The sequence below is a fragment of the Botrytis sinoallii genome (assembly GCF_014898435.1).
Source record: "Botrytis sinoallii strain Bc 23 chromosome Unknown BSIN_012, whole genome shotgun sequence".
NCBI lineage: Eukaryota > Fungi > Ascomycota > Leotiomycetes > Helotiales > Sclerotiniaceae > Botrytis > Botrytis sinoallii.
The window spans coordinates 863,205-874,152 of record NW_024066039.1 but is presented as its reverse complement, the minus strand read 5'-3'; the positions used below and the strand labels follow the sequence as shown (position 1 = coordinate 874,152).

The window sequence follows — 10,948 nt, the reverse complement described above, 5'->3', positions numbered from 1 at the left end:
TCCCATTGGAATTAAGAATACATTTTAGAAAAAGATAATGAAACGAATAAAGAAACTAAATAATAGAAATTCAATAAATTATTCAATTATTATAATAAAAATGGATTTCATTATTAAATTAAATAGAAATATCACCTAGTATTCTAATAATCTGTTAAAGATTTTTGTAATCAGGAAGATATAATTATTACTTTTTATTTAGCAAATCCAAATAAACCAGAATCATTTGTTTGAATAAATTTCAAAAGATCTATTATTCCTAATCCCCTACTAATATTTATATTAAGTATATTCCCAAATCGAAATCGAAGTAGATCTAAAAAGCTTTATCAATTGATTATTACTTTTAAAAAAGTTTATTTTAATCTAATAATAGAAATTAAAGTATTTTAGTGTTATTTTGTATTTTAAAAGATTAATTAATATTGTGATTGTAAATCGATTACTTTGAGTAAGGGGTATTGTTATAATGCTAACTATATAATCTATAGTTGCCTTTGTATTTCAGGTATAGAATACTAGTGTGCTCTATTTCCTATAAGTAGGGCTTCACTTTTCCATAGCTCTTCTATTCTTATGGTACAATATAAGTCTTTACCTGTACCATGACATTCTTATTTGCTAGCTATAACTTTCCAATTCGATTTTTAAGTAGAATCAATTATTATATAAGTATTTTGAGTATTTCTAATTTCAAATCTGATTTTATTTATATTATATATATTATTTAATTTATACTTTTGTTTAATAAGATATATGCGAAATGCATCAAATCAAATCTAAATATTCTCTGGAATTACTTTTTTAATCCAATTAAATTCTAATTGATATGAATAATATGTTTTAAGTTCTGGATATCGTTTTTGGAATCTATAAATCCATTCATAGTCTATAAATAGAATTTCTGTTGAGATAGGATTTCGAGATAATACAACCCGAACACATCAAAAACGAATTTCATTGACTATTTTCTTTATTAATATAAATATAATAGGGAATCCAATAATAATAAATTGTGAAATCTATTGTATAAAAGTATTTTCTTTTATATTTAAAAGAATTTGAACTATTTTATAAATTTGGGAATATATTTTCTTTTTAACTAGTTTATTAGTTAGAGTAGATTTAAGAATTTTAAAATGCTTTATAGCTTTTTTAATTAATTTAAATTCTTTCAATTGAAATGAAATTATAGTCTTTTAAAGTTTCTCTTTAATTTGAATAAATATAAAAGGTGATTGGATATATATAATAAAAGTTATTGCAGTTTCAAATTGATAATAGGCTAAAAGTGTCCGAGTTCCCTATATGTCCGAGTTCCCTATACGTTACGTTATTTATTTTATTTTATTATTCAATCAGTTTTTATTTTAATAATTTGAAATTCTAGAGAATCAAAATAAATAATATTATTCAATTCTAAAACTAAATTTTATCTTATTTTAATGATTTTTGAATTTTAAATTGATTTTTATTTTGATTAAAAAAAACGTGCATATAGTAGGGGCGTGCACGTAGCAGGGATATCGGTTATTGGTGACCGGAATCATCAGTGATAAGAATAGAATGACGAAATTCCCAAATTAAGTCGTTTTGGAAGCCAGTAACTCTGGAGGAAACAACGTGTAAGTCAAGATCAAATCAAAATCTCACTGTCAGATCCAATCGTGAGCTTTGAGGCATGAGGCATGAGGCATGAGCATGAAAGGTTCATCAAATCATGATGTCTGCGGAAACCGGTGCGAACCCGAACTGATGGTAACATTAACAAAAAGGACAAATCGAGAATCTACTAGGGAGTCAGGGGGTCTAAATATCATATAGGCAATTCCATTTTCATCATGAATTTGGTCCAACTGTCACATAAGATTTCCCCTCGAAAAATATGTGTGGAACGGCGGCTATCGCGTCAAGGTTCATTTTTATACTTTCGTTTGTTCTTCCCTTGATCAAATCTCCGAGCCGATTTTGGATGCCGTATTCTGCAAATAGAAATTTGTGATGATCCGTTTGGTGATATCAGACCTATCGAATCCTTCAAGATATGGTGGCAACGAACGAATCGCAGTCACAAGAAAGAATCCAAGGGGTTCTCTCAATCGCCAGCCATTTTTTAATTTTCCTTCAAAGAGGCATTATTAAGTCATATCGGGACCAACGTTTTGAGATAAATAATCCCGTTATGGTTATGAACAAGTGGCGGTGGATTACAACAGGCTTGAATGGTGATCATGCTGAGTATAGTGGCACTGTGGTTCCTAATCGTATGAGAATGGGATGGAAAACTTATGGACCCCCACGATGATGTACTGTTGAATGGATAGGGGCTTCAATAGATCTTAACAAATTGAATTGCATTGCGTTGGACATTTCCCTTGGGTAATATTACCCTTTGCGTTACCGCTTGTTTTGAACATTTGATATGTTGTCCTTTCCGATTTTCTAATTACCCATTGGTTCATCACATATTGTTGGTTGATATGATGACTATTTGGTGAACCCGGATGGAGCCCGGGTATTCAAATATGATGATGAGGTTGTACAGGTACGGTACCGGTATGGATTTCTGTTTGAAAGACGGTGTACCAGTTGCGTATTTTGGGTTCATTTTGGATGCAGTGGAACATCTCAGCTGATTAATCAACGGCAGCCAAGCAGGATGGAAAGCCGTTGTGATTCATCAATTGGGCAAGCATTGGAAACCGATTGGTTGTAGGAGAATGAAAGGACCGACAGCGGTGGATGATAATAGAGGTGACTCGTGGCATCGTGGCTTTCACGCAGTGTATCGTGTTTACCACGGGTTGTACAACTACTTCAATGAAATTCCACTCTCACACAGATAGAAATGAGAAGTTCACAGAAGAAAGCTTCCGTCGCCCTGGCGGCCCCCTTGGTGATACTTTGTAGAACTGTGGATCCCCTTTTTGTTCCCGATGCTACGAGAAAAAGATATGGGTCAATTCCAGAGAAGTGGATTGAAAAAATCATCTGATCGATGCCGGTATATTGGATATTCCCATGTAAATATGGTTCCAAGCTTTACTACTCTGTACTCCGTGAATTTGGGTCAAAGTGTTGAAGATATCTGACCGGTGAATCGGAAGCAGGTAGCATGTATTTCGAGATACCATACTTTGCAACTGGGTGGTAACTCGCTGGCAACGGGTTGGTACCTGGTCTGGTCTCTTATGTGGTAAAGTTATGACTCGGTAGAGATGAGCCCCCTGGGGATGATGTTTGGAACAAAAAGAAGATGTATATGTGAGACAAGGACCCATACAGTTTTGACAGAAATCAATAAAGATATATTTACTTATCCTCTAACGCCCCCTGGTCCGTGATTTAGAAGACCGGATAGAAGAACCGTGCAAAAAGCATAGTATGGTACCTACATACCTAGGAGGTTAGAAGAGCCAACGAGGTATCGAAGTCGTGGTAACGGTAGCTACGGAAGACTCACCGATCAATTCTTTAGGGCTAGAATAGCCGGGAAACTCAACCCTTTTTCCTCATCTTCCCCATACTTTTTCAAGTGAAACTGACAGACAGGGAGATGGAGGAGGAGTCAAAATTGACACTTTCTAGAAGACGCATCTGAATCATTTTATATCCCATTTTGATTGACAGGTACAAACGAATCCGTTATCGACTGAGCCTGATTAGGTAAGTGCCAGTATCAATACCAAGGTGCAGAGCACTAGGTAGGTGTTGTTGTTGACATACATGATATACTCAAGTAGGTAATGATCGATGGCAGCTAGCATGATTAGGTTAGAATGACGGACACTAGAGAGAAAATGATACCTAGGTAAGGAAGGGTAGGTGAGTGGAAGTGGAAGTGGAAGTATAAGTGCAGAGTATATTTTCCAAACCCTCTTTCGATGAGCAACTGGTGAACTGCTAAGTATAGTACAGGTACTAGACATTGCGATTTTCATCCGTCCGGAAGCTATGAATAATAAGAATGTACTAGAGGGCGATATCTGGCTCGGAACGGGTTGCTGAATGAACAAATAAGCTTCACACTACTACTACGACACGCTCCGTGTATTGTATGTACGTATGTATGGGGAGGGTTACCGCTGGGCCGGGGTAGAAAGATAGACCTCAACTATCCTTTGTAGGTATTAGAGATGAAGTTAGGAATCATCTAAAACCCTGAGGTCATAACTAACACAAGAAGTAAATATCCCCCCAAAGGATCAAGGGCCAATCCGGACGTCCCTGAACTCTTACTTGTGTTAAGGCGCGATATAAAAAGTAAACTTTGCCTGCTAGGCAGGTGGGTAGTAAGAGGATGTCATTACTCACGATATGTAAACAATTGAATGTATGGAGTCGGAGTAGGCGTGATGAATGTAGTGATGATATTCGACTGCTGCCAACTTGAGTATCTCTCTATACCTATCTGAGTACGAGTACATGAATGATTAATTGCTCTTCTTAAATATATATGTGTATGTGTATGTGTATATGTACCTATCTAGGTAGCTGTGTGTATATGTATATTATATAAATAATTAATCTGTAATGTGATGAATGCCGTATACAATATTCTTTTTTTGATTTAAAATACAAGCAAAGTGTAATTTGGGTTGTCTATATATTTACATCCATATTAAAAATACAATATTGATTATTTAATATTTATTTATTTAACATTTATTAATACTTGATACTCAATATTCAATAAACATTTATACATCTCATCCTCTCTTCTTCCAATATTCACTCCATATTATAATCCCAAAGCTCCTCTTCACTGACAAGACTCTTCTTTTCACGTCCCGCTAAAATAATGTATGTTCCCTGCCCGTCAAATTTCCAACTCGCTGTTTACCGTTTACCACAAGATTTTTTTAGCTCCACATCCTCCTTTCCCTCTTTTCTCCAATTCTCAACCAACCTTCCTTTCCCGAAGGTTAGATATTGAATACCTAAGGTTAAAGCACTTTTCTGGAAACTTTCTCTTCGTTCTTAATCTGGTTGCCGAGTACCTCTTCTCCTCTTCACCTCTTAACCTCTTCCTCACCCTCCTATTCGTTTTTCGGAGGTCCCATCGATTACATCAACTACCCCCCTCCCCCCAACAACTCATCTCTCTCAATTCGGAAGAATAGTTCAATTCCTATACTTCGCACACTTTTAAAGCTTCCAAAAAAAAATGTCGACAGCTATTCAAGGCCAGCAAGGCAACTTAGATCGATATGTTGTCATTCACGTTGCTACCACTTGCGATGAACATGGCGTTTACGTTACCAAAGATTCCGCTGAGGTGATAGAGCTTGGGTGGATTTTACTCGACGCAAAAACTTGTGACGAGGTGAGTTTTCATCCTAATTTAGCTTCCAACTATCTGCCGAAGTCAACTTGCTAATCAAGAAATTTCCCAGCTTCACCGAGAGAGTGTTCTTGTTAAGCCCATCAACACTCCAATTACTCCTCTATGTAGTAAGTGCCGAACGGAACCATCTTATCAGATACGGACCTCAATCCTTCAGGACGACCTTGATACCGTTCCTTCCGAATATTGGCTAACGAACTATCTACAGCGAGCTTGACTACTCTTACTTGGGAACATGTCCGTACTGCAGGTACCTTCCGCGATGCGATCAACCGATTCGATACGTTTGCTGCCGAGCACCTCACATCTCAAAATTTAGACTTCTCTTTTGTTACACTTGATTCATGGGATCTTCGAGTCCAGCTTCCCCGCGAAGCTCGTGACAAAGCTGTTGTGCTGCCTCCGTATTTACAACATTCTAGAACTTTTGACCTTCGAACTGAGTACCAAAGATGGCAACAACATCACCCTGAATCTCTGCCATTCGGTCCATCCATGCTTTCAAATATTTGCGCTGCGTTGGAAGTCGAACCTGTTCAAGCTAGTGCTCCAATCAAGCACAACCTTCCATTCCACCTCCAAGCTTTGGCCCCGGCCTCCCCTCGTCGTGCAATGGAAGAAGCGGTTACACTTGCTAGAGTCCTCAGAGGGTTGATTCGCAAGTCACAACCTCCTCATGAACATCCTGATGTTCTTACCAGACCTATGGATGCCCGTGCTGATGTTAGAGCTTTTCTTTCGGAACGCAGCAAAGTTCTTCACATGGCAGGACTTCCCCATGATACCACTCAATCTGAGCTCGAGAGCTGGTTCACCCAATTCGGTGGTCGCCCCATTGCTTTCTGGACGCTCCGAACCCCAGATCAGCACAAACCAACTGGTTCTGGATTCGCAGTATTCTCATCCCATGAAGAGGTCAGCCAAAATTCCCCCACTCATCTTTTCCTATCTTGTGTGTTGTGCCACGAACATCAAATTGTGGTTTCAGCTTCTTATGAATTCATTCTTTTACTTTACGATAAATTACTTGGGCTCTCTATTGCTTCACTTATCAAATTTTTTAACATTCGTGGTCATTCTCTAACACAATTTCAGGCCGCTGAAAGTCTCTGCATGAATGGACGAGCTCTCAATGAGAAAGCTATCGAGGTTTCACCATCTTCAAGTCGCGTTCTTGACCGTGCTGCAGAAATTCTTACTCCTTTCCCACCTAGCAAGAACAGACCTCGCCCTGGAGACTGGACATGTCCATCATGTGGTTTCTCTAACTTCCAGCGTAGAACTGCTTGTTTCCGATGCTCATTCCCAGCCATGGGTGGTGGCCCAGCTGCTGAGATGGGTGGTGGATATGGTGGTGGTGGTGGTGGTTACGGCTATGGTCCACCAGCAATGATGCCCCCTCCACAACACATGGGTCATCACGGAGGTATGGGAGGTGGCCACGGAGGTGGAAGGATGGGTGGTGGTGGTGGCGTTGTTCCTTTCCGTGCCGGTGATTGGAAGTGCGGATCTGAAGGGTGTGGTTACCACAACTTTGCCAAGAATGTCAGCTGTTTAAGATGTGGCGCAAGTCGTGCTGGTGCCGCTGTCGTTGCCGATTCTGGTTATCCTTCCCCAATGGATGCTGCGAACAACTATAGCATGGGTTCCAACTCCATGGCTGGTACACCTGGTCCAGGTCCTTTTGCCTCAGCTGCTGGTGGCTTCGGTCCATCCGGTGGTTATGGTGGTCAACACTTTGGTGGCCCACCTAGCACTTATGCTCTTCCATCCGGTCTTGGCGCACCAACTGGCTCATACCCCTCATTGAATACTCACTTCGGACCTGCAACTGGTGTTCACTCTGCCGGCGCAGGAGGATTTGATAGCCGATCTGCAGAGGCAGCATTCCAATCAGCCAGCAATGGTCCAGCATCCGCAGGGCCTTCAAACAACTTCTATGCTAACCAAGGTGAAAGTGATCCATTCGCTTTCCTTTCATCTGGAATCAACAACTTGTCTATGGGTAGCGGTGATGCTCGTCAAAATGGTGCTGCTGCTCCAAGCAAATCTCCAGCTTAAGGCGTTCTTGGTCTTTGCGCTCATCCTTTTTCCATTTATACGTTTCGACTATCTCTTCTGTGACTATATTTCAGGATGGCTTTGGGGTTTGAATGAAAGATAGACATTTATCGGTCGGGGCTTTGTGGATTTGTTACAATGGTTTATAAGGTGGATTTAGCGCATACATGGGTGGTTGGGATGGGTAGTCGGTTGGATCGGTAGCGGTATAAAGAAAATGGCAGGGAAAATTTATATGATGTGGAAAATTGACATGGAACAAAGTTTGGAGGGCGGAGTTCTTTTAATGCGGAAGGTGGATTCTGACTTCAGGGCTGCAAAGGGAAAGCGAGCAAATGGAAACGGATCGAAATATGCTTGATGGTGTATAAAGGGACGATTTCGACTTGAATCGGTTGGATCTTGGCTTGGTGCATAGCGAAGGAGTGCTGTCGTTAATGTGGTTGGGGTGTTTGGACGGGGTCCTCGGTCTTCTCTGTCTAATATCTGGTCTGATCTTCCTTCTTCGTACCGGAGTATGGAAATATGACGAACGCATTTTCGATCAAATCACAAAAAAGCATGGCGATGGCGATGGTGATGGATATTGGCAAAGGGGATTTTTTGAGAAGGGTTAGGATTTCTGCATGTTGTTTTCAAGTTTCTCTATTGCGCTTTCTTGTATTTTTCCTTTCGGTTTGTGTGTGCTCGCGATGAAGTTGTCTTTACCTTGTTTCGGCTTCTCCAGCACTTTGTGTCGAATACTTTGCGTCTTTTCTCCTGTCTTTTTTTTTCCTTCGTAACATTTCTGGGAGAAGGGAAAACACATACTAGCATTCAAGCATTTATCGTTTTCTTTACTGATACGGTAATTGGTTAGTTTGGGTGGGGGTGTAGGTGGATATTTAGGACATTTGGGGCTGGGTTGCTAGAAGGTTTGATCGTTTGGTCGCTGGGCTGGGGGGTACTTGGGCATGGATGGGGTGGACGGATGGAAGGATGGTAGTTTATTGGATGGGTGTGGACGGTCTGATGACGGTCGATGGTTAGGGGATGGTATGCATGGACGGATGGATGGATGGATGGATGGATGTGATTAGGTTGTTATTATTTCTTTCATTGTAGCAAGCTTACTTTTCCTCGTGTCTACTCTTTCTGTTTTTTGGTGTTGTGTTAGTATGTGCGTCGATTTCTATTGTGTGGTGGCGGGTGGAGGTGATGGGATCTGGAGGAGAGGAGTGAATTGCTGGATTGGTAAAATCAGTAGTATAGTAGATAGGCTGAAGGATGCAGATAACACTTCTCGTTTTTTCTGCTTCTCCAATGAATACATATGGTTGAAGTTGAACTTTTTAGAACTTTATATCTCGCTGTGATGGTGACTTTTGTGATTACTACTACACCCTACCTACTATGATTGTTGTTCTTCTGTGAACTAAGAGATTTTCCAGGTTTTTTTTTAACGATGGAGTGAGTGCTTGTGAGGACGGAGTGCTGTGATCTAGGTAATTTGGTGGTTATGGAATTTGAGTTGAAAGGGGGAATTCTGAATACCTTTGAGAGATTGAGAGATTGAGGGTTTGAAGGTTTGAAGGTTTGAAGATTTGAAGATTTGAATGAAGAAAGTGTGTGGTATTTCTTGTAAAAATTAAAGGCTGAATTAATTGAATGGATTATTTATTGATCCTGGGCTTTTGAGGTTGTGTTTGGTGAGGTTTATATGTGCTGGTGGAAGCTGGAGATGTGAAGATGTGAAGATGTGCTGGTGGAAGGTGTGAAGGATGGAGATTGGGATGGAGATTGGGATGTATTACTGTGTTCTTTTTGTGGTCATTTTGTGGTCGTGTATTATTAGGGTAGGGTATGTATGTTTTGTATTAGGATTGATAATCAGGTAGGTATTCAGCAGTGAATTATTCATATAGATATTTCCTATAGTACAATAGAGATCTGACAAAAAAGGTATGTCTCTTTTCTGTTTTTTCGCCTGATATAGTATAATAGCCTCAAGCCATTTCTGTATTTCAGAAGATCAACTTCCTTTTCGCCGAATCAAACTCATAAATTCACAACCAAGGATCATCCTCAAATTCATTTTCATCTTCCCATTCCTCTTCTCCCTCCTGCTCCTCATCCCCATCCGCATCACTCTCCTCCGCCCTCCCCAAAACAACCTGTTCCAACCTCTGCATATTCATCCCCGTCCCCTCCCACGGATCCCCCTCACTCTCCGCTTCCTGGTCCTCCCCATCACTCATATACATTTCCTCTCTGCTCGGCTGCAGATTCTCCCCCGTTAGCGGATCCACATAGCCCCAGAGTAGCATCATCATGATGTGTTCTTTGAATCCCAATTCTCTGCGCGTCGCTTCCCGCATCACGAGCTCATCGATGCGCATGAGATGTTTGGATCCTTTTCCCCAGCCCTCGAGATGCGCGATCCCGATCTCATTCGCGGGGACGTCGAAAAGTCCGAGGTGCAGATCGGGGGCGGGGGTGAGGGGAGTGTAGGAATAGCGTACGCTGTATTGGTACAGTTCGTAGAGATCTGTAAAACCGGTTCGAGTCAGTAATCGGAAGAGCGGGGTGAGACCCCGCTGGCCGAGCATCAGTTTGCGGAGGAAATCGGAGCCGGGTCCGTCGGTGGGACAGTTGAGGCGCATGTCAAGTTTCACGATGAAGTGTTGGATGTTGTAGAGATCGTGGTCTGTGAAGAAGGTGCGGTTGTGGATTAGGCGGACACGGTCGAGGGTTGTGGAGAGGTCCATGAGGAACCAGACTTTTTTGAGGGAGTGGTTTGTACCGGGGGGACAGCGCAGACGGTGGCGTGCGAGGGAGGCGAGGATGTCGCGGATGACGCGGCAGCGGTGGAGCACCATTTGGTGGTATTTGAGGCTGGGGACGCGGCGTATTTGACCGGAGGAGTGGGGCGTGCCGAGGGGGTCGGGGATGCTGAGCTCGCGGTAGAGGTAGAAGGGGTAGATGGTGTAGGAGTAGGGGGCTTGATATTTGACGATGGATTTGATGGCGTGCGCCATCCAGTGCGAGAGGATGGTGTGGAAGGGTCGGCAGATGGAGTAGAGTGTGAGGAGGTTCTTGGGGGAGAGGTGAAGGATGAATTCGAGTATTATTTCGGGTGTGAGGAGGAGGGACTGAAAGATGTTGAAGGGGCCGGGGTTGCGGAGAGAGAGGTAGGGTACTGGTCGGGGGATGGCTTCGATTTCTTCTTCGGAAGAGGGATGGGAGGGATTTGGAAATGTGGCCGGGAGGATGATGCCGGTTGCTGCGAGCTCGGGATCTGCGGTGGCGGATTCATGTTCAAGTTCGGAGTTATTGGGATATCGTGTGGTATCGTAGCCACCCTGTGAAGGATTGATGTTCTTGAAGTCAGAATCGTTATTATCTTCATCCATTTCCTCTTCGTTCCCCAGAGGCTGGAGACCCAATCCCTCAGCCCATCGAGCCGTTTCTGCAGAATCTCCAAACAGATAATCTTCAACTCCCGTTTCCTTTGGAAGTTCGAACATTTTTTCCTTTTTCCTTTCCCTTATTCTTTTCCTT

The 10,948-nt window shown here is 41.9% G+C and overlaps 2 protein-coding genes across 2 annotated transcripts; one reads left to right on the top strand and one right to left on the bottom strand.

Annotated features, from left to right (window-relative positions):
- Positions 1-5,167: 5,167 nt before the first annotated feature.
- Positions 5,168-7,408, top strand: EAF02_007277 (uncharacterized protein; the record flags this gene model as incomplete). Its single annotated transcript, XM_038903325.1, has 4 exons — positions 5,168-5,326; positions 5,397-5,454; positions 5,556-6,262; positions 6,443-7,408. The coding sequence occupies 4 exons, from the start codon at positions 5,168-5,170 to the stop codon at positions 7,406-7,408; spliced, it is 1,890 nt and encodes a 629-aa protein (XP_038756804.1).
- A 2,045-nt stretch (positions 7,409-9,453) lies between these two features.
- On the bottom strand, positions 9,454-10,914 carry EAF02_007276 (uncharacterized protein; the record flags this gene model as incomplete). Its single annotated transcript, XM_038903324.1, has 1 exon — positions 9,454-10,914. One exon carries the CDS (start codon positions 10,912-10,914, stop codon positions 9,454-9,456), a length of 1,461 nt encoding a protein of 486 aa, XP_038756803.1.
- Positions 10,915-10,948: the final 34 nt, after the last annotated feature.